General features: G+C 36.9%; 1 protein-coding gene and 1 long non-coding RNA gene across 16 annotated transcripts in view; one reads left to right on the top strand and one right to left on the bottom strand.

Moving 5' to 3' along the window:
• The window catches only part of TAB3 (TGF-beta activated kinase 1 (MAP3K7) binding protein 3), a 68,539-nt gene that overhangs the window by 39,157 nt on the left and 6,317 nt on the right, over window positions 1-23,065 (top strand). For 6 of the 15 annotated variants that reach the window (XM_070257246.1, XM_070257249.1, XM_005614057.4 and 3 more), the window contains 4 exons: window positions 2,649-4,110; window positions 5,188-5,348; window positions 10,995-11,088; window positions 14,210-14,293. In XM_070257246.1, the coding sequence (XP_070113347.1) occupies window positions 2,649-4,110; window positions 5,188-5,348; window positions 10,995-11,088; window positions 14,210-14,293 (1,801 nt within the window). Of the gene's footprint in view, window positions 1-2,277; window positions 2,394-2,648; window positions 4,111-5,187; window positions 5,349-10,994; window positions 11,089-14,209; window positions 14,294-20,998; window positions 21,101-23,065 lie in introns of all 15 variants that reach the window. The other 9 variants (XM_005614055.4, XM_070257243.1, XM_070257245.1 and 6 more) reach the window with 4 other exon arrangements.
• On the bottom strand, window positions 10,153-21,014 carry LOC111771602 (uncharacterized). The gene is made up of 2 exons (XR_002805512.2): window positions 20,908-21,014; window positions 10,153-10,346 (listed from the first exon to the last, which is right to left on the bottom strand). It is a non-coding gene; the product is annotated as an uncharacterized lncRNA (long non-coding RNA).

The following is a 23,065-nucleotide window of genomic DNA, read 5'->3' as shown; positions in this document are numbered from 1 at the left end:
TTGATAAATTTTTATCCAGTTTTTTTCTTTTAAGACATTTAGCAGGTCAGATATGACATTTGCATCTATTCTGGTGGTATTCTTTTGAAAATACTTCCATAAAGATAATACTTAAATATCTTGTATTTGTGGTTTTAATTTTTTTTTATAAAAAAATTTACACAACTTGTCACTGTAGACATGCATTTAAATTGGCTGACAAATCCAACTTTGTATCATTTCGAATTTGGATCCTTTTTGTGATGATACTGATTAGGCTACCTAATTCAGTGTAGAAAACATGAAATTTCCCGATCATTAATAAAAATGTCAAATAGTAAAGTGACCACGACTGCTTTAGTTTTCAAATAAAACTCTAGTTTTTGTTCTCCCCTTAATCCATAGGTTTATAAACAACTTGAAGGAGATACTTTATTTTCACTTTTTATATATTTTTTTCTTTAGATAGCTGTCAGTGACATTTTCTAGTAGGCACTCAGTTTGAATCCTTTGGCTCCAAATTTGCTAAACCTAAAAGGCTAGTATTCATTCCCTTTGAAATAACTTAAAGTTTCTCAATTATGATGACCTTCTCTCTAGTTCATAAATATACATAGATATGCACATACATATATTACTATATATTTATTTTAGGAAAAAGTACATTTTATGTAAAAATGAAACACTTCACTTCTGCTGAGAATCAAATAAGGTTAAACCTAAAACAGGACATACAATGCCACAATTTCAGAGTGGGGAGAGTGCTTGGGGTTCATCTACTCAAGTAATTTACAGATGAGGAAAGAGATCCTGGGAAGTTACATGGCTTGACAACAGGCGCTTAACTAGTTAACTGGAAAGCCAGTTCTAGATTCTTGGTCTCCTGACTCCCACTGTTCTTTCCACTATAACAGTAATTTCAAGAGAGAGGATGTCAGGCCAAAAGTACATTACTATACTGAAGCTTTAGGAAGTAGAAGAGATTCAGTCAAGCAAACCTTTGCAAAATGAATTCTCAGAAATTTAAACAATTGGCTTTATCAAACTCCATAGATAACTTTTATCCTTTTCCTTATATAAAGTTTTTGATATTAAAATTCAAATACTTTAAAAAATATTTTCTGAGCCATAGGAAAAAAACATAATTGTTGAAATATAAGAATAATAATGAAAACTCAAAGTTTGGGCTTTCTCTTTCTTTCTTTTTAAATTTTTTTCATTTTTAAAAAAGTTTTTTTAAAGATTTTTATTTTTCCTTCTCCCCAAAGCCCCCAGTACATAGTTGTATATATTTTAGTTGTGGGTCCTTGTAGTTGTGGTACGTGGGACGCTGCCTCAGTGTGGCCTGATGAGTGGTGCTAGGTCCACGCCCAGGATCCAAACCAACGAAACCCTGGGCCGCTGAAGCAGAGCACGCAAAATTAACCACTCGGCCACAGGGCCAGCCCCTGGGCTTTTTCTTATCCTGTTTGAAAATCACGTTGATCAAGAGAGAGAAGCTTGATATTAAGCAAATTTGGAGCCGGAGGATTCAAACTGAGTGCCTACTAGAAGATGTCACTGACAGCTATCTAAAGAAAAAAAAATACAAAAAGCGAAAATAAAGTCTCTCCTTCAAGTTGTTTATAAACCTATGGATTAAGGGGAGAACAAAAACTAGAGTTTTATTTGAAACTTAAAGCAGTCATGGTCACTTTACTATTTTACTAACCTAATTTTACTATTACTCTGAATTCTGTGTTTTAATGGAAAACCTACGTTATAACATCCTAAAATTAAAAAAGCGGGAACCTTTTATTAGTTTGACTACTGCTGATTGGAACATCTAAAATGTCAATTTACTATTACCATCTTTGCGTGTGTATATAACTCAAAAAAATCAAATCTTTAAATGATTTTGCAAGTTTACCCAGCTACCTTTCAGTGGATAAAGTTTTGAGACTCTGGGAGCGTGAATGAATTTCGTTAAGGCAGTCAAGACTTGGTTTTTTGTGTTAAATTGCCATAGCTTTGGTAAAGTCATAGAACCATAGTTCAAAAAGTGGGCTTATTTTTTACTGATTTCTCTGTTTAGCTTAATTTTTCATAATGATACAGACAGTTGAAGTTATGTAGTGATAACTTTGGTTAAAAGGAAAGTGAAGGCTGCTTTAGAATTTTTATTGTTTTGACTCTTCAGGAATTTCATTATAATTTTTTTTCTCCTTTTGTGGTCTTTTGAAAACTAAAACATCGTTATTTTCATGTTTATCAGTTTAAATATTAATGATGGATATTACTTATACTTGTATATTGCAGCAATTGTGGTGAATCCAAGATTAGCCCAACATTTTAATTTATTGAGATGCAACAAGTATAAAATGAGTCCTGGATTTGGAGTCAGAACAGTTGGGGTTGAGTCACAATGTTCATTAGTAGGTACTTTACGTTTCTGTAGCAGTAGCAGTAGTGGTAGTACTAGTCACGTGAGCTAAATGTCTGTACAATAATATGAAATGTTTGGAATCTCCTTTTCAGGATAGATGATCGTGAAGCTTTTTGTGCTTGAAGTAGTGTTCTCTAATTATTCTAGGACAATTGTATTTGCATAACTCTTTGGCAAAGCTTGACTTCCACTATTAGGGTGTGTTAATTTTGCCAATGTTACTTTTACCATTTTTCTCCCTTAGAATAACAACAATCTTGAAGCCTGTTGCCGAGCCCTTTCACAGGAGAGTAGCAAATACTTATATATGGAATACCATAGTCCAGATGACAACAGGATGAATAGAAATCGCCTTTTGCATATTAACCTGGGTATCCATTCTCCTGGTAGCTACCACCCAGGAGATGGAGCACAACTTAATGGTGGTCGAACACTGGTACATAGCTCAAGTGATGGACATATTGATCCACAGCATGCAGCAGGTAAACAGCTGATATGTTTAGTTCAGGAACCACACTCAGCTCCAGCTGTTGTGGCTGCTACTCCCAATTACAATCCTTTTTTTATGAATGAACAGAATAGAAGTGCAGCTACTCCTCCTTCACAGCCACCTCAACAGCCATCTTCCATGCAAACAGGAATGAATCCATCTGCTATGCAAGGGCCTTCACCACCACCGCCGCCACCTCCTTCATACATGCACATACCTCGGTATAGTACAAATCCAATTACTGTTACAGTATCCCAAAACCTACCCTCTGGACAGACTGTACCAAGAGCTTTACAAATTCTTCCACAAATTCCAAGCAATCTCTATGGGTCTCCTGGTTCTATTTACATTAGACAGACATCTCAGAGTTCACCAGGAAGACAAACTCCTCAGAGTGCGCCATGGCAGTCCTCACCGCAGGGCCCCGTGCCTCATTATGGCCAACGTCCTTTACCTGTTTATCCACATCAACAGAACTATCAGCCTTCTCAGTATTCTCCCAAACAACAGCAGATTCCTCAAGCTGCTTACCATTCACCACCTCCTTCTCAGTGTCCTTCACCCTTCAGCTCTCCACAGCATCAAGTGCAACCTTCCCAGTTGGGCCACCCAAGTTCTCATGTCTTTATGCCACCTAGTCCTTCAACTACTCCACCCCATCCATATCAACAAGGACCTCCTAGCTATCAGAAACAGGGAAGCCATTCAGTAGCCTATCTCCCATACACAACATCTAGCTTACCCAAAGGATCCATGAAGAAGATTGAAATTACAGTTGAACCTTCTCAGAGACCTGGGACAGCAATTAATAGGAGTCCTTCACCTATCAGTAATCAACCGTCTCCACGGAATCAGCATTCTCTGTACACAGCCACCACGCCACCTTCAAGTTCTCCTTCAAGAGGGATATCCAGTCAACCGAAACCTCCATTTAGTGTTAACCCTGTGTATATTACATATACACAGCCAACCGGACCTTCGTGTGCTCCATCACCATCTCCTCGGGTGATACCAAACCCAACTACAGTTTTTAAAATTACAGTAGGCCGAGCAACGACTGAAAATCTTTTAAATTTAGTGGACCAAGAAGAGCGTTCTGCAGCCCCAGAACCTATCCAGCCCATTTCAGTGATACCGGGCTCTGGGGGAGAAAAGGGAAGCCATAGGTATCAGAGGAGTTCTAGTTCTGGATCAGATGACTATGCCTATACACAAGGTAATTTTCACCCTTTTATGAAATTTGATCTTTGTGGGGAGGCAGCAATCTCCTGTTCAAAACAAAATAGTTTAGTTTAATTAAATATTTAGTATTTATTAAATATTGGGCAATAGCATTACTATTAAGAATAGGGTTAGTGCTTCAGAGTCATCTATAGACTTTGTTTAAAATATGAAAATGTAGGGCCAGCTCCAGTGACCTAGTGGTTAAGTTTGGTGAGCTCCACTTCGGCAGCCCAGGTTTGGTTCCCGGGCATGGACCCACACCACGCGTCTGTCAGTGGCCATGCCATGACGGCAGCTCACATGCAAAAGAGGAAGATTGGCAGCAGATGTTAGCTCAGGGTGAATCTTCCTCAGCAAAAAAAAAAAAAAGAGAAAAAAGAAAATGTAGACATGATAATAGTGATGTAATAAGCCTTTGTTTTAGGAAGAACATTGGGAGAAAAATATAGACAAGTGAAGTTGATAGTGTCAAAAATACAAACTACAGAATGGGAAAAAGGATTCATAGAGGGTGGACTAGTGTTCACTAGGTGAAAGAATTTGAATCTTTTCTAAAGAAGATCTCCTGAAGGGTCTAATGATATTTATAAGTAATGTATATTTAAGAGAAGCGGGATTAGTAATGAAAAACATTGTTGGATTAGTTAATAGTGGGCCTAACTAAATGTAAAGGAGAATAGAGTATGTTAGAAGTCTATCTATTTCAAGATACCTGAGAATTTACCTTATATACCTTTCAGTATATAAGAAGGGAAGTAGTTATGATTGTAATTCACTATGTGTGGTATTGAGCCTGTTTAAAACACACACAGCTATAGTTAAAGAGATTCTTAGGGAAACTAGGGAAAGAGGGATGTAGAGGTGGTGTCATTTTGGCAGTAGTTACAAGAGCTAAATTAAAGCAGATATGGAGGGAGAGTAGTATTAGAAAGACATGAGAATAAATGCCAACTCAAATTGGATGACAGGGTTCCTTATGGGTATTTTATACATTAGCAGTGCATATAAAAATTTCCTGGTCACTTGTTCATTGTTATTCTCTGCAATGACTTTATCTGTAATGCTATAGCCTTGCTGTTACATCAGCGAGCAAGGATGGAGAGGTTAGCAAAGCAATTGAAACTTGAGAAAGAGGAGCTAGAGCGGTTGAAGGCTGAAGTGAACGGTATGGAGCATGACTTGATGCAGAGACGGCTCAGAAGGGTCAGCTGCAGCACTGCGACCCCAACGGTAAGTGACCTGTTGGGATGTATGGATAGGAAGGTGGGCGCTTTGGCTGTCTAGGCCGCTTGTTTTTCCTTTAGGTTCTCTTCCTTGGCAGAGTTTTGTTTCTGTTTTCTAAACAATAGATGAAGGACTTTGCCTTCAGTAGTTCTCAAATTTGATAATTTGACATAATTTGATGCTTTATTTTTTTCACATGTATAAATTCCATAGGCTCATCAGAATTTTCAAATACTGACCATTACAATCAGGGTATAGCATCTCATTTACCATAAATTGCTTTCTGTCAAAATAGAAATGAAAAGTGCACTGTGACCACATATTTTGTAAATAGTTCTTATGTGTTCATTTATTCTTCTAAGCAAAAATATGTTATTTTTCTAAGTACATTAATTCAAACGAGTTAGAATGAGATCAGTTTGAATTTGGGGAAAGTGTTGACTCTAGACTATTTTAAGGCAGAGCAATTTTGTTAGGTGTGAATAGCTGTAGAAACTAAGACGACAGTATTGCCGGTGGTCCTAACAGGAACTGCTCTCATGAAAGGATTCAGATAATATCTATTTAACATGTTATTAATATTTATGAATTCTTAACATCGTAAACAAGTCTGAACATTTTGAAACCAGTCTTCTAAAATCTTGTGACATCACAAGCTTTCTATGATCCAACATGTCATTTCACCTTGTCACATTCATCCATTCAACAAGCATATTTTTAGTTTATGAATGTGGTCCTATGCTAGGTACTTAGTGCATACCTGCTAGTGGGAGAAATAGATCCATCAACAGATAACTATACTACAGTGGTAAGTGCCATGTATGCTCACGGGTCATGAGAGAACTCATACATCAACTAGTTTCTGTATATACTTGACACACTTCTCCACTCTCTCACATTATCCTCCAGTTGGAATGCCCTTCTAAAGCTCTGCATGTATAAATACTATCTGTTCTTCAGGGCTCGCCTTAACCTCTGCTTTTTCCACAGAGCCATTCCTTATTTTTCTACCTTCTCTAAATGGAGAGTAATCTCTCAGAGTTTGCAAGTTTAGAGAAGTGGGCAGGTATGTCAGGCCTCTTGGAAGACAGCATGTCTGCAGCTCTGCCCTCATAGAGCAGTTTTTAACTGAGGTTTGTGGCTTCAAAGGAGATCTGTAAATACCTGAAATTATGTGCAGAGTTTCACATGTGTGTTGATATGGAAGCGGGTCTGTAGCTTTCATCTGATTTTTATAAGGTTAGTAGGTTGAAGGGAAAAACAGTGAGGAACCAGTGCCCTCAGTGGTATAATATTGCTATATAGGTAGTGAGCAAAGGGGAAGGCAATTTAGAAGGGGAAAGAACAGGAGGTAACGAAGGCTTGAGGGCAAGACGGAGACTGACTTTAGGGAGGCAGTGAATACAGTTCTCACTTCAGCTGAGATTTCTGATGTCGTAACAAGTTAATGGGCATAGGTGGAGTGGGGCTTAGACCCTAAGCTTGAGGTGTTTGAACTTGATTCTGCTGGTAATAGGGAACCAGTGGAAGTTTTTGAGGAGGAGATAATTGAGAAATAGGCATATTTAATATTTTAATGAAATTTTTTCTAATATTGACTAAATTCCTAAGTATAGTCAGTATTAAGAGTAAGAAGGGAGGGTTTTACTTAAAACACTTGGAAAATTACAAAGCTATCTTTAAGTGAAAGGTAGTATTAGTGTAAATCAAATTTCTACCTCATTTTTTCCTCACTTGAAATCTTAACTGAACCCCCTGATTGGGGGCGATGCTGAAGAGCGTAACCTATGTGGGAATCCACCTATGGTTGTTGGGCACTTTGGAGCCCTTTAGGTACTTGTAGAGCATAAACAAATTCTTTGTAGCATGGAAGTCATTGTCTCTAAAATAGTCCTATAAGCTTTGTCTAGGAAGCTCTTGCTGTGTGATAATCCCTGCTCAATAAAGCCCTGTTGACTTTTTGTTGTTGGAAGTGGAGAGCTGTCTAATGTAGTATAGGTTAGTGCTACTTCAAAACAACAGATTTTAGATGAGAGCTTATATTGATAAGACTTCCTTAGAAAAAGAGGGAAGTTGGTGAAACTGCTGCCCTGGGCTGTAACTTTATTTTTAACTTTTTATTGTAGAGCATTTCAAAGATATATAAAATAGGCAGAAAAGTATAGTGAACCCCCCCTCCCCCCACCATAGCCATCACCCAGCTTCAGAAATTGGTAGCTCATTTGGGTGATAATATTTGAGAGATGAGAAATTTGAGTGTGTGATTCCCATGTGTTTCTGCTGCCAGGCCTAAAGTAAAATGCAAGACTATTAGGAGTGCATGGCTGAGGGACAATTATATGTGGTGGTTAAGACAGTGAGCTTCCAATTCAGGTGTGAATTTGAAACCTACTTCTGCTACTTATGTGTCACTCATATCTTTGGATAAGTAACTTTCTCTGTGCTTGTTTTCTTATCTACAATATGTGTGAGTACCCATCTCATGGATTTTTGTTAGGATTAAATAAGATAATATACATTAAACAGTTTATACAATGCCCAACAAATAGTAAGTCTTCTTGTAAAATAAATGTTGAAAAATCTACTTGAGATATCTATATGTACACAAATCGGAAGCATTTTGCAAAACTTTGATTTCCTTTTAACTTTAGGACCATGTATAAGCATGAGAGTATATTATGTAGGAAATTAATCAAGAAATAAATACTTTGTTAGAATTTTTTTTTTCTTCATGGGCTCATTTGAGGCACAATGACATAGTTGCAAGCTTCCATATAGGCTGTGGAGCCAGAACAGCTCTGGTACTTGCTGGCTATATCTAACTTCTCTGCATTTGATTTCCCTTATCTGTAAGAGGGCATTATAACAAGTACATTTTAATCTTGTCAAATAAAGAGACATTGTATGTAAAGTACCTTAAGTGGAGTAGGTGCTCAGTAAATGGCTATCCTTATCATTGTCCCACTCATGTAGGATTACGCAATAGAGAATTGACTTTTTTTACTTTCAAGTTTTCAAACTAATTTCTTATCAAGCAGTGTATAAAAAAATTGGTTAGAAATGTGTGTGCCTGGTGAGACTGGAAAGCACATTTGAGACCAGTTACATATGCAGTTGCAGAAACTTAGAGGGATTTAAAATAATCTTTCTAAGAAGGGCAGAAGTGCGAGATGCATGAGGGCCATCATTTTCTCAATCTGCTATTTGCAAAGCATTGTATTAGATGCTGTGGAAGATGTCATCTCTTAAAGAGATCTGTATGTGACACGATATGCATTTGTGTGTGTGAGAGAGAGAGAGAAGATAACATAAGACAGTAAATCAGAAGTGCTGGCCAGCTCAGTGGCAGTGATATGAAGTAGTTTCAGAGTTCTGAGGTAGAAATGTTAGCTTTTTGCTAGTAGGGGTCAAAGATGAGACAGTTTCCTGGAGGAGGGGAATTTAAGTTATACCTTGCAGGGTAAATAAGATTTTAATAAGTAGAGAGCTGCCGACTACCCCTCCCCCAAGTCCGTCTCCCCGCCCCTCCCCCCCAATCCTGTTCTGATTTGATTTTCGGACTAACCCACAGCTTTGAGTCCCCAGCTGCACGATTGGGGCCAAGCCACCAAAGAATATCACTGGTCTTACCTTGGTCTCTGTGAGACAACTTCTTAAAGTGCTGAAACAGTTGACTTAATAAGGTATTTCTGGTCGCCTTTTGAAAAAAGCTTAGAATTTTTTACTTTGAGATGTTAGATATAAACATCCTGGTATTTTACAAACAACTCTAAATTACACACAGTGAATCTTGAAACCCCTCCTCCATGAAAATACAGCATATTTTTTGACAAATGAAACAGCTTTTTCCCCCCAAATTTAATCAGAAGCTATGAAAAGGGACATAGGAATCATCAAACTGTCAGTTTGGTGAGTTCCAGTGCTTCTACTGTCTTTGGAAGTGAGCCTGTTGACCAGAGCTGTTTTTGTTGTTGTTATAAGCAAATGTGCAGTAGCCTCTTGACTATAAAGTGTATTATAGTATTTCCATACTTAGTTACAGAGCTTTACTATTTGGGACCACCATGGCTGCAACATCCCCCCATCCCCAAAATAAAATAGGAAGGATCAGCTCCTTCAAGTAGTTGACTTCCCAGTATGATTCTACAAAGAAAATAGCTTCTTTCACAAATTCCTAGGAAGACAGCATCACTCTTTGAAACCCCTGAACAAGTGTTTAATCTTTACTATAAATGCTCAGGTATGTTTTAAACTCATTTAATATTGCCTGATAGACAAGCTGTAAACATGTAAACATTTTACATGTTAATGTCACATAAGGTTTGCCCATAGGAAGGAGAAAAGAAAAGCAATCCCTAATATTTCTAAATGCCTTCTGTGTTCCTCTAGCATTTTAAGGGATTATGGCCCTTATTATATGCTGCCCGTTTTATCACTTATTGTAAACTTTTGATAGCTTTTAATTTACTGGGCATTCCCACCTATTCCGATGACACCTCCTAACAGCATAAGATCTTGCGTTACTGTGAATTAAGATAGCCCCTTTTGCTCATTTTTCTTCACTCTTAATATATTTGGTTTTTAGCAGAATACATCTTTTTAACAGAAGAGGATTTTATTCTGTCTTCCTATCATAGCAGATATTTATCTTTTACTTTATATAGTTGAAATCACTTCAGTAACTGAGTTACCACCTGGCTGTGCTGAAGGCTTCATTACCCATGCTTCTGGAGTCTAAACCCTAACTTTATTTTTTACTATATATATATGTATATGTAAATAGTAAAGAAAGTCAGAATGTCAGGGGAAATAAAGGCTTCCAAAAAGCTGTATTTAACTGAAGAGTAGGGCTCTCTTCACATTTGTGTCTCATGTATGCCCTTCAAAGGCCTAGGGAGCAGGCTGGACTGGAAAGGTCAAGGCAGAAGGAAACACTGTTGGAGAAAGAATGGAATCCATTTCTTCCTGAAATTTTCATGTGCTACGTTAATTGCTTCCTTCGATCTAGGAAAAAAGACAAAAAGATTTCTTATATAAATTTATATAGAAGACTTCTGTGTAAGTTCTAGCTTTACCAATTACTAGCTTTTATAACTTTGGGAAAATCATATAACCTCATTGTGCCTTAGTTTCCTCATCTATAAATTGGGAGTTATATTAGTATTTACCTTGAAAGATTGTTTTAAGAGTGAGAGAATTCTGGTGAACACGGTGCCTGGCACTTAGTAAGCTCTAGTTAAAATTAGTACTGTTGTAATTTTTACCAGCCTGGACAAGACTAAAATCATGGACATTGCTTGTTTAAAAGATTTATCCTTACAGTTTTCCCTTATCATGAAAACATAGACGTAAAGTATTCTCAGTGCTCTGTGATTAAAATGGGAGTATTTTGTGTGATAGAACACAGTCTAGTATTAGTCTGCCACATTTTATGCAGATTTTGTTTATATGTGGCCACACTGACGTCCCCATTATACCTGACTATTCCTTGAAAAACATAACATATAGGACTTCTTAAACATGCCCTCTTGTGGACTAAGGCCATATTCTTGATAATAACCAATCAGAACGATTAACATGAATAGCAGTTCTTAAATGTTGGGCTTGATAATGACTTTCCCACAATTGCTATTTTGGGTCCTTTCTTACTAGCCTGAGGAAATGACAAGATTGAGAAGCATGAACAGACAACTCCAGATAAATGTTGACTGTACACTGAAAGAAGTTGACCTCCTTCAATCTAGAGGTATAGACTTGATTATTTGGTAAACCATAAGTAATAGTGTGGTGTTTTAAGCTGCTTAAATAGCAATCATTTGGTTTTACAAGTTTAAGAGAGAGTTTTTATCCATTATAAGATTCCAGTCCTGGTAAAGAGATCCCTCCAACCCCATGGTCAAGAGATCAGATTTGAAGGATCAAAAAATAGTTTTACTTCGGCAATTTCATCATTAAGTTCTTATCATTAAGATTGTTCTGTGTTGTTACTCTGCGTTTATCCTCTTTTAGTCATTTACTGTGAATATTTTATAAATTGACGGGTTTTAAGTCTAAAACTTATTCGATTCATACTGTGTGATATTCATCTAAAGTATCTGTAAAAATAGGGATCCCAAATCAGAATATCAGATTTCTCAGTTTTAAAATAAATTCCATATGCCACTTTTTTATATTTTATCTATTGCATGAAAACATCCAACTCTATCTTAGAGGTTTTGTTTTATTGGATTTCTTACAGAAGTGTACTGCAGTAAGTAGAAGCTCTCTTAACTGACTTTCATTTACCCAGCTTACTAGGTTAGAGATGTTCTTCATTTCCTTTGTAAAATAGAAACTGACCGAGTCCACAGCCACTGCATCCTCCTGACTAGGAGGCTGTGTTCTGGCATGGCCATGTGCTTTTGCCCATCAGTTGGATTGTCTACTTAGCAATAGTCAGTTGTGCCTCTTCCCCAAACGTGTCTATGCCAATTACTGTACTTCTGTAATTTAATTTAATGTCTCTTAAACTGACATGAATGCAGGAGAAGCTTTTTCTATAAAAACCAAATGCTTTTTAAAGACTCAAAGGCAACTCACTAAGAAAAATAGGGACTGTGCATTAGATATGGGTGAAAACAACTGAAAAGGGTTAAGGAGGAAAATCATAAAAATCTCTCTCAGAGGATTCTATCCTCAAATTAAAGTATCTTTCTTATTCCATTCTAAAGAAATCAAAACAGGAAAGTACAGATCAGGGTTAAGCAAGTTAGCCTGCTGCCTGTTTTTGTAAATAAAGCTATAGTGGAGCCTAGCCATGCCAGTTTGTTCGCCTATTGTCTGGGCCGCTTTTATGCTTCAGCAGCACAGTTGAGGGCTTGCAACAGAGGCTGCATTACAGGTCCACAAAGCCGAAAATGTTTGCTATCTGGCCCTTTACAGAAAAAGTTTGCCCACCCCCACTTTAGGTCATCATAGGTATAGTTTAGGTAAGAAAGACGATAAAGAACTTGAGTCAATAGACGTAAAGGAAAGATCTTGGTCCAACATTAAAATATTGCTATGTTTATATATTTTGTTATATTAAAGTTGACATGTGATTTTTCTTAACAATTTTGTGTTTTAATTAGCCCCCCCCCCCACCATGGCAGCTAAGAGAGCTTCTACTGTACGTTAAGAGTATACAATAAAGTACCCCATTGCCATTTTTAGGCAAGACTAAACAGTAGAAGCAAGACAACCCGAAAAATAAGGAACTGTGTGAACAATAGGCAGAAGCAAATTTGAATGTGAAAGTTGAGCAATCTAGTCAGGTACCCTTAAAGTTATTTTCAGAAGCCTAGTCACTCTACTGCCTACTAGTTTTAAGCAATAAAAGAATTAGTATGCATAATGTGGGGGTTATACAAACTATGGCTACTATATTAGAAGATTTCATCAATTTTTTTTTTTTTTTTTTTTTGCTGTGTGTTCTTTGAAGCAAAGAAAGAAACACTCAAACATTTGGTTAGGCTAATTATAGTAAGCCTTATGGGATCTAGAAATTAGAACATCAGCTGTAACTTAAGTAATTGAAGAAATATATATGCAGCATCTTAAAGTATAAAAAGACCCAATTAATATAGCATTGTGGCTTTCATGAGCCATCATAGGAATTATTTTCAGAACTATCTTAAAATAGCGTATCCAAATGGATAAAAGCATTTGTAATAAATAGTTCCTGCCGGGGAAACCACTACTAAGGTTTTATAAGCGAAGAGCTGTGTTTTTGGTCTCCATTGGGCAGCGAAGAGCTCTTTTTGGTGCTTAAGCATTTCTAAATCTCCTTTCATAAAGGGTCCAAATATATCCATTTTACACTAAACTCTACTCTTTCGTGTTCTGGAAAAATTTTATTCTGAGTTTCCAATCTAAACTTTTAAGTGAGAGAAGGAACCTGGACATTTTTTTGGGAAATTTAGACTAGATGCAAATCAGTGAATGATTTGATGAAGAGCATCTTTATTGTTGGTTTTGGTGAGGAAAACTTTTGTTGGGAAAAAAATTAGGTCTAGAAATAAAGAGATCCAATATATTTGAACTACCAGTACCATATAGCATCTTCTGTAAGTAAGCAAAAGTACAGTTATAAAGCTTAATTAGAATTGTGCAGAACAAGCAGATTGCAGTGTTAGGTTCACAGCAAAGCTGCCACTGGATCCGAAGTGACCTTGGAGGACTCATGGCAGGAGATGCGGCTGAAAATAGACATAGAGATCAGAGAGTGAACATTTTGAGAGAGGTGAAAATTTTGTGGCAAGACAAAATTCTCAGGGATTGTTCTCTTATTCTGAAATTGGCGCCATGTCATCTTTTATCATTGAGAAATCTGTAAGCAACATTTAAGTTTTTCTTGGATAGGAATCCATGAGCTACTGCTATCGTGCAACTTGATTAATCTTTGTAAATTTATATATTTGGCTTCTTCCCCAGTTGAATTTATAATGGATAAAATTTTAAGGTAAATTATGAAAGACATGAAAGTGAACTTTCAATATTTAAATTTTTTCATTGTTCATTAAAATTTTTTAAAAAAGGCGAAAACAGTTCAGCCATCCTTTCATTTCTCTTCTTCATTTCCCTCCCTAAATGCGCCACATGCTTAATCCTGCCTAAGGACACTTAGCTTTACAGTCAGAAAAATATTCCTTTGGGTGACAGATTTTAGACAGGACACTGGTGTGGTAGTTTGCTTGGATCTTTTCTCACAAATTTCAGTGGGAGGAGGGTAAGATGATATAATGAGTTTTAAAACCCTGGAAAACAGTTTCCCCTCTTAGATAAATAACAAAAAATTCAATAGCAGGAGAAAGAGTCCTAAATGCCTGGTGATTTTATTTTCTTTACAGGAAACTTTGATCCAAAAGCCATGAATAATTTTTATGACAACATAGAACCTGGCCCAGTTGTACCACCCAAGCCATCTAAAAAAGGTGAGTAGGGAAATGTCACAAACATCATAGAAGTAAATATTAAAATTTAAAAGTCTTACGTTAGAATGGAAAGTTTGATCTGCAGTAAATCTAAGATTATTTAATTGACAGGCCACGAAAGAATCCTTGTGTTCTCAACAGGGAGCATAACAATTAGATAGGGACTAGGTGTTTTTTCACCAAAAACAAAATACATCCTGGGGCTAGCCCGGTGGTGCAGCGGTTCGGATCCCAGGTGCGGGCATGGCATTGCTTGGCATGCCATGCTGTGCAGTAGGCGTCCCACATATAAAGTAGAGGAAGATGGGCACAGATGTTAGCTCAGGGCCAGGCTTCCTCAGCAAAAAGAGGAGGATTGGCGGCAGATGTTAGCTCAGGGCTAATCTTCCTCAAAAAAAAAATAAAAAATAAAAATAAAAATAAATCCTACATAACCAAGATTTGGAAGAATCACATTTCTATGTAATATTAAAGGCATCAAACCTGTTCTCATTTTTATGTACCAGATGTTCAATTGGCATTTCAGTGTGTTAAAAAATTAATTTGAATTAAATTTAAATGTTGTCATTGAATTTAGATAAACTTCTGCCCCCTTATTATAATAATGGCCCATGTTTTTATAAATTCTCAAGACTGAGCTAGGGGCTGGCCCCGTGACCGAGTGGTTAAGTTCACACGCTCCGCTGCAGGCGGCCCAGTGTTTCATTGGTTCAAATCCTGGGCGCAGACATGGCCCTGCTCATCAAACCACGCTGAGGCAGCGTCCCACATGCCACAACTAGAAGGACCCACAACGAAGAATATACAACTATGTACTGGAGGGGCTTTGGGGAGAAAAAGGAAAAAATAAAATCTTTAAAAAAAAAAAAAAGACTGAGCTAAAGTATATGCATTTCATATCTTAATCCTTTTTGCTTTAAGCAAGATAGATTGATCATGAAGATAGAATAGTGGAGAATGCCTTACTTAAAAAAAAAATTACCTAAGGATGTAACATTTTAAAATCTCATCAGACATTTTTAATCAGAGAATGTATAAACTCTATCTAAATAATGTTATCTGACCTAAATTACTTATATTTTGGTTGAATAGCTTTCAATATATTTTAAGCTCAGTACGGAGTGTTTTTAAGTATTTCCTTTATAGGTTGCAGTGAAGTATTTGTTCTTTTTATTGTTTAATACTACCATAGATGTTTCATCTGATCTGCATTTAAAATCACTTTAACCATTTGGATTAATAATATGAGAGTCTTTAAACTTGATTTTGCCTGAGTGTCTTTTAAAGAAGCATTACTTACTTGATTTAAAGGAGTGCACTGAAAAGTTGTTAACGGAACAGAGGACTAAGTTGATGAGAAATGGTGGACAGTATGTCTGACATGAGCTACCTCATTAGCATAAATTCTCAGGTATGGTCTGAAGGGCCCACCATAAATAATAAAGACACTCCTATCACTTGGAGAAATTTCAAGATTTTAGAGGTTGTCTCCCAGGAGCAAGGGACACCTTTCTTTGGGTAAGGGCAAATTCTTTACTACACAATAGTTAAAACTTGTGTTTAGAAAGAAATTTTTATAGCTTTAAAAACTTATATAAGACAAGATCTAAAATCAATGACCTAAAATTCGACCTTAAGAAACTAGAAAAGAACAAAGTAAATAGAAGATAGAAAATAGAAATAACAGAGTTAACAAAGTCTATAAACCCTAAAGTTGACTGATCTAGAAAAAAAGAGAAAGAACACAAATTACCAAAATCAGAAATGAAAAATGGGTTATCCATTAAAATAAGGGAATGTTGGGGCTGGCCCCGTGGCCGAGTAGTTAAGTTCGCGCTCCACTTCAGCGGCCCAGGGTTTCTCTGGTTGGGATCCTAGTGACGGACCTAGCACCTCTCATCAGGCCATGCTCAGGCAGCGTCCCACATAGCAGAACCACAAGGACCTACAACTAATATATATAACTATGTACCTCGGGGCTTTGGGGAGAAGAAGGAAAGACAAAAAGGAAAATTGGCAAAAGATGTTAGCTCAGGTGCCAGTCTTTTTAAAAAAAAAAAAAAAAAGGGAATGTGATCTTTATGCCAATCAACTCGACACCTTAGATGAAATAGACATGTTCCTTCAAAAATATAACCTACTGAAAGATTAAATAGGAAATATTAATAGCTATATATCTGTTAAAGAAATTGAATCCATTATCAAAAATTTTTCCACAAAGAAAACTCCAGACCCAGATAGTTTCACTAGTGGTTGACTTCTCTCAAACATTTTTTTTTTTTAAAGATTTTATTTTTCCTTTTTCTCCCAAAAGCCCCCTAGTACATAGTTGGGGGTCCTTCTAGTTGTGGCATGTGGGACACCACCTCAGCATGGCTTGATGAGCAGTGCCATGTCTGCGCCCAGGATTTGAACCAGCAAAACCCTGGGCCGCCGCAGCAGAGCGCACGAACTTAACCACTTGGCCACAAGGCCAGTCCCCTCTCAAACATTTAAAGAGATAATGCCAATCTTAAACAAACTCTTGGAGAAAATAGAAGAGGAAGGAAAACTTCTCATTTTTTTTTTTAAATGTAGCCAGCAGAACTGATTCCAAAACCTGAGGCGACATTACCTACTCATCCCCCGAAAAGAAAACAAAATTACAGATCGATATCCCTCATGAACATAAAAGTAAAAATATCCTTAATGAAATATTCACAATATCTAAAAAAGATGAAACATCATGACCAAGTTGGGTTTAGCTCAGGAATGGACTATCAACAACATAAAGGAGAAAAGGCATATGATCATTTCATTAGATAGAGGGAAAAGCATCTGACAAAATTCATTTACAAAGAAAACCTAAGAATACTGAAAAATAGCTATTAGAAATAATAAGTCAATTTAACAAGGTCTTGGGATGCAAGGTCAGTATACAAAAAACTCTATTTTTATATATTAGCAAACAATTGGGAAATGAAATTAGAAAGAAAATCACACCATCAAAAAACATGGCACAAATAAATTTAACCAGAGTTGTGTACATTAAGTAATATACCATGTTTGTGATTAAATCAATATTGTTAAGATACCTGTTCTTTTCATACTGATTTGTGGATACAATGCACCACCAATTGTAAATCCACTAGGCTTTTCTCTTTTTTTTTTTAAGATTTTATTTTTTTCCTTTTTCTCCCCAAAGCCCCCCGGTACATAGTTGTATATTCTTCATTGTGGGTCCTTCTAGTTGTGGCATGTGGGACGCCGCCTCAGTGTGGTTTGATGAGCAGTGTCATGTCCGCGCCCAGGATTCAAACCAATGAAACACTGGGCCGCCTGCAGCAGAGCACGTGAACTTAACCACTCGGCCACAGGGCCAGCCCTAGGCTTTTCTTTTTTGTTAGAAATGAATAAGCTGATTCTGAAGTTCACATGGAAATGGAGAAGACTTAGAATATCCAGAACAGTCTCAGAAAAGAAGAGCAAAGTTTAAATTCTTATGCTAACCAGCTTTAGGCCTTACTATAAAGCCACAGTAATCACAGTATGGTAATGGCACAGAGATTAAAAAAAAAGATAATTGGAACAGAATAGAGAGCGCAGACTAGAACTTCACTTATACTGCCAATTAACTTTCGACAAAAAGCACCAAAGCAACCAGTGAAGAAAGGAAAGTCTTTTCAACAACCAGTGCTAGAAGAACTGGATATCCATATGGAAAAAAGCCAAATTTGGATTCTTACCTGATTCTATACACAAGAATTTGAGAGAGGTCGTACACACCTAAGTGTAAGAGCTAAACTATAAAGCTTCCAGAATAAAACATAGAGCTAAACTATAAAGCTTCCAGAATAAAACATAGAATATCTTTGCAACTTAGGTGTAGATAAAAATTTTTAGACAGGACAGAGGAAGCAATGAAAAGAAAAACAATTGGTAGATTACCCTTCATTAACATTCAACACTTCTGCTCATCAAGAGACACAATTAAGAAGAAAGTGGAAAGGCAAGCCATAGAGCGGGAGAAAATATTTGCAAAACATATCTGGTAAAGAACTGGTATCCAGAATATAAGAAACTTCTATAACACAATAATAACAAGACCCCGCCTCCCCCCCCCCCAAAAGGGCAAAACATTTGAGCAGACACTTCACAAAAGAATATACATAAATGGCCAATAAGCACATGAAAAATGCTCAACTTGAGTAGATATTAGGGAAAGGCAAATTAATATCCTGAGATACCACCTCACACCCACAAGAATGGCTAAAATTCCAAAGGTATATGAGACATTAGTGAGGATATAGAGCAATCAGAAATCTTACACATTGTTGGCGGAAGTATAAAATGGTGTGACCATTATATGAAATTCTAGAACAAGCTAAATTATGGTTTTAAAAAAATCGTCAGAACAGTGGTTGTCTGTGGGAGTTGAGGTTGGGGATGAACTGGGAAAGGGCATGGGAGGATTTTCACGGGAGGATGGTGATATTCTAAGTCTCGATAGGGCTTTGGACTACCCAGGTGTGTACGCGTTTGTCAAAACTCGTCAAGTGGTACACTTCAGGTTTGTGTATTTATTTCATTGTATATATTTTACCTGAAAAACTCACAAAGAAAAGGAGAATTCACTCACAGTTTTCTAGCAGTGGTGATATTAGTGTTGCAGGGATGTCCTTCTGCCTTCTGTGGTTGAGACCAACACCAGGTATTTGAGGTGAGAGGTTCCCATTTGGGTACTTCTCAGCTGGGAATTGGCAAGGCTTGCCTTAATGTGCCCTTAATATCAAGCTGCATCTACCCCTCTACAGGTGCCTCTACACTAAAAGGGCTCTTTTCTATGGCACTTTGAATTCAAACAAAATTAGCTCCAACTATCTTGGATAGTCCCTTAGAGTCAGCCATAATGGGATTCCAATTTCTCTCAGTTTCTTAAATAAGTCTCCAATGCACAATATGTAGATGGATGATGTAGACAGATGCTGGGCGCCACAGAGGCAAAACACGACTCCTACCCCGAGCAGCTTACACCCCGCACGCAGAGCTTTAGTAAAAGTAGACCAGAAAGCCAACTAAGGAACATCTTCACTATAAGTGAATTTCTTTAGAAATCGAATTGAGGTTTAATTACTAGGTAATACATGCTGTTGGTGAGTATAAAATGGTGCTGTTATATACCGTGTAGTTTTTAAACCTTTCACCTTTTTCTGTTAAAACTTATAAAACAACAGAACTTGATTAAATTCTATAATTCTTTAGGAAGCCTTTTATCACAGATTCATAAAAGCTATTTGTTTTTCTCTTTGAAGTCAAATTTGTTTTCTTTTAAACTAAATCGGCCTTTTCTACAAGTTTATCTAGTTTAATACAGATTATCTTGCAGTACCACTTAAGTTTAAAAAGCAATTAAAATGTAAATAACTCGTAGAATTGGTTTATTGGTTAGAATAAATGTCTTGGAGTTTATGTACAGATGTATGCTAGAAATCCAAGAGGAATTTACACGTTGATCTGAATAATAAGTGTGATAATTAGGAAGAAACAGAAGGAAAGACAGGGAACCAGAGAAACCTATTAGGACTGGACTTTGCAGTTAAGCAATATAGTATGCGTGTAAGCTCCTCCCTCAGCTGATTCAGTAAGTACCCCTCACCCTATCATTCGTAACTCATAGCGGAGAGGGCGCTGGCCTTGGTGTCCCCGGGCTTGCGTGCCAGTCCCGGTTGTCTTGGCCACCTGACCTTGTGCAGATCCAGTCTGTGCACCAGAGAGGTGATCAGTCCAAATGCTCAGCTTGTGTATTTTGTAGGGTTGTTCCTAAGAGTCAGTGAAAGGAGGTGTGACACTATAATAGAACTTTAACCTTATTCTTTGGAGCCTAAGGAGATGTTTATTCTGCTTTTGTTTACGCTGATAATGGAGTGTTTAAGTGCCTGAGCACCAGTTTAGGATTCTGGAGCAGTGATTTCCAAACCTGGGTTGTGCTAGGGGACTGTTTATATATAAGGGCTCAGAACTAACTAAAAATGCAAGATCTTTTTTTGGTTCTTAAGGGCAAACAATGTGTGCCATTTTTTGTTTTTACTTAATACAAAGGACTACTTACTAATAACTTATAAATTAATAGAAATAATACCCTAGCAAGAAATGGGGACACCTGCAGTACATGTTGTAAAGTGTCTCCTGGGCTTTTATACACATCGGTAATTGGAATTTGTGAAAATGATTGGGGAGCACGTGGGATCAGTACATGGTGTTGAGTTCTGATTTTTCAGGTACTGCTATTCTTCCTCTTTAATTATAAACTGTTGTAGTTTAATATTGTAATGGTTTCTTTAGTTAGCCCTAGGTGGACAGTATACTTTCTAGTAACTTGCTTAATCAGGGAATTGCTAAAGTATAATCTCCTAAATTTTGCTTACACGTTGACATTGAATTACTATCACTAAGTTTGTGCCCCTAACCCACTAGAAAGTGGGAAACTGATGAAATAAGGCACTTATTCCAAGTAATTGCAGAGGATGGAAAAAGTTGTCGAGCCACTGCTCTGTATAGGTTGTGAAAGCAGGATTAAATATGCCCTCAGAGGAGAAGATGAGGCAACATGAAGTAACAGAAAGGGTAGCACTCACCTGGGCGAGTCCTGTGAGCGATCCTTGTGAGCTTGTCCACTCTTCTAATGAATGGCTTGATCCCTTCTTCCTGGCTTCACTTCTTATGCAGACTCGTCAGACCCCTGCACAATTGAGAGGAAAGCCCGAAGAATTAGCGTGACCTCCAAAGTACAGGCGGACGTCCATGACACCCAGGCAGTAGCTGCAGATGGTTCGTACTTGTGTGTCCAGAGTTTTTGCAAAATGTCCAAAGACATGCTCTAACCCACAAAGAGTGACGTGTAAAGACCGACTTTTTCTTTAAAAAATTACTCTCTCTATTGAGTTTCTACGGCTGCATTGTCCCATAGAAGTGTAATACAAGCCACATACATTACTTAAAATTTTCTAGTGGCCAAATTAAAAATGTAAAAAAGAAAACAAATGAAATTAATTTTAATATCTTTAATCTAGTACAGTCGTGCCATTTAACAACAGGGATGCATTCTGAGAAATGTGTCATTAGGTGACTTCGTCATTGTGTGAACATCGTAGAATGTATTCACACAAACCTCTTAGATGCTATAGCCTGTTACACACCCAGGCTATATGGTACTAACCTTATGGAACCACCATCATATATTCAGTTCATCGTTGACCAAAACGTCATTATGCCGTGCATGACTGTATATATATATATGCAAGGTATTATAATTTCAATAAGAAGTCAATATAAAATTAGTAGTGAGATATTTTACATTCTTTATTTCATACTACATCTTTGAAATCTGATGTATATTTTACACTTACAGCACATCTCAATTCAGAGTGGCCACATTTCAAGTGGCCACCATATTGGACAGATCACTCTAAGATACTAGTATCTAGAAAGCAAGGCCAAGTAAATAATTTTAAAAACTTGAAAGCTCTGGACTTTATAACTTCTCGCTGAAGTTTTCTAATGCTTCTTGCACTTTATCCTGGGATTCAGTTGAAATAAGGTTTCTAAAAATATTATATATGTTTGAGTTTGTGCGAGTATTCTACTTGATATTTCTTAAATTCCCCTTAGTACAGAAACAATAATGATGGAAAGATCCCAACCTAAGAATAAGCCAAGAATGAAACTACATTATACTTCATATAATTAAAAAACAGATCCTTCCTCCTTTACCGTTGGCATATTTCCCATTATTGGAAAATTAACAGCTTTTCTATGAGTTTTTCATTTATCTTAGAAACTAGAAAATATTTAGAATTTTTGAAATTTTAGTTGCATCCTTTTGAGTAGTTTGTTTTCTATATTCTAATTACTATATAATATAAACAGTATTGATTAAACTGATAAATTGTTGATTTGTGATGTTTCTGAGGATGGTCATTTTAATGGAAATTTAGTCTATTGCAATTAATCCACTTAAAAATAGTCTTAAAGGGTATTATGTTAAGCGAAATAAGCCAGTCAGAGAAAGACGAACTCTATATGACTCCACTCATAGGTGGAAGTTCATATATTGACAAGGAGATCTGATCAGTGGTTACCAGGGAAAAGGGGGGGTGGGGGAGGGCAGAAAGGGGGAAGAGGTGTACCCACAACATGACTAACAATGTACAACTGAAATCTCACAAGGTTGTAATCTATCATAACATTAATAAAAAAAAAAAAGTCTTAAAGGAAAAACCTATTTACTTCAGTTCTTATTTGTGTATAACTATGCGTATCCTTTTCAGTTTTTATTTTCCATGAGGCCTGAAATATCTTAATTTCTTAAGTATTCCATGAAACAGAAAAGATTTCTTACCTGTAAATCAGATGAAAGCAGACAGCCAAAACATCTTTCGGATTTTAGATGCTTCCCTTTAAACAGTACTTCCCTATGACGGAATGAACAGTGTCTTTTGTAAGGATCAACGATAACTCTAAATTAGATGCCTTTTAAATATATTTTTTGCTAAATTACTTCAGAGTGATTTATTCCAAATTAAAGCGTTATGGTGCTGAAGGGTAGCAGAATATGCCACCCTAGAATGTGCCTTTGGCCTTGGGATTGTTTTAAGAAACTGCAAGAGCAGCTCTGAAAACAGGATGAAGTTACCCTTTTGTAAGGGATATTTACATTTATAAAGACAATCTCCATTTTTAAGTGTCTCTCTGTACTTAGAGTCTTGTGACTCTGGATCACGAGAATCTTATCAG

Source organism: Equus caballus, chromosome X, assembly GCF_041296265.1.
Source record: "Equus caballus isolate H_3958 breed thoroughbred chromosome X, TB-T2T, whole genome shotgun sequence".
Taxonomy (NCBI): domain Eukaryota; kingdom Metazoa; phylum Chordata; class Mammalia; order Perissodactyla; family Equidae; genus Equus; species Equus caballus.
The sequence above is the reverse complement of the archived record's forward strand: the minus strand, read 5'-3'. Positions and strand labels throughout refer to the sequence as shown.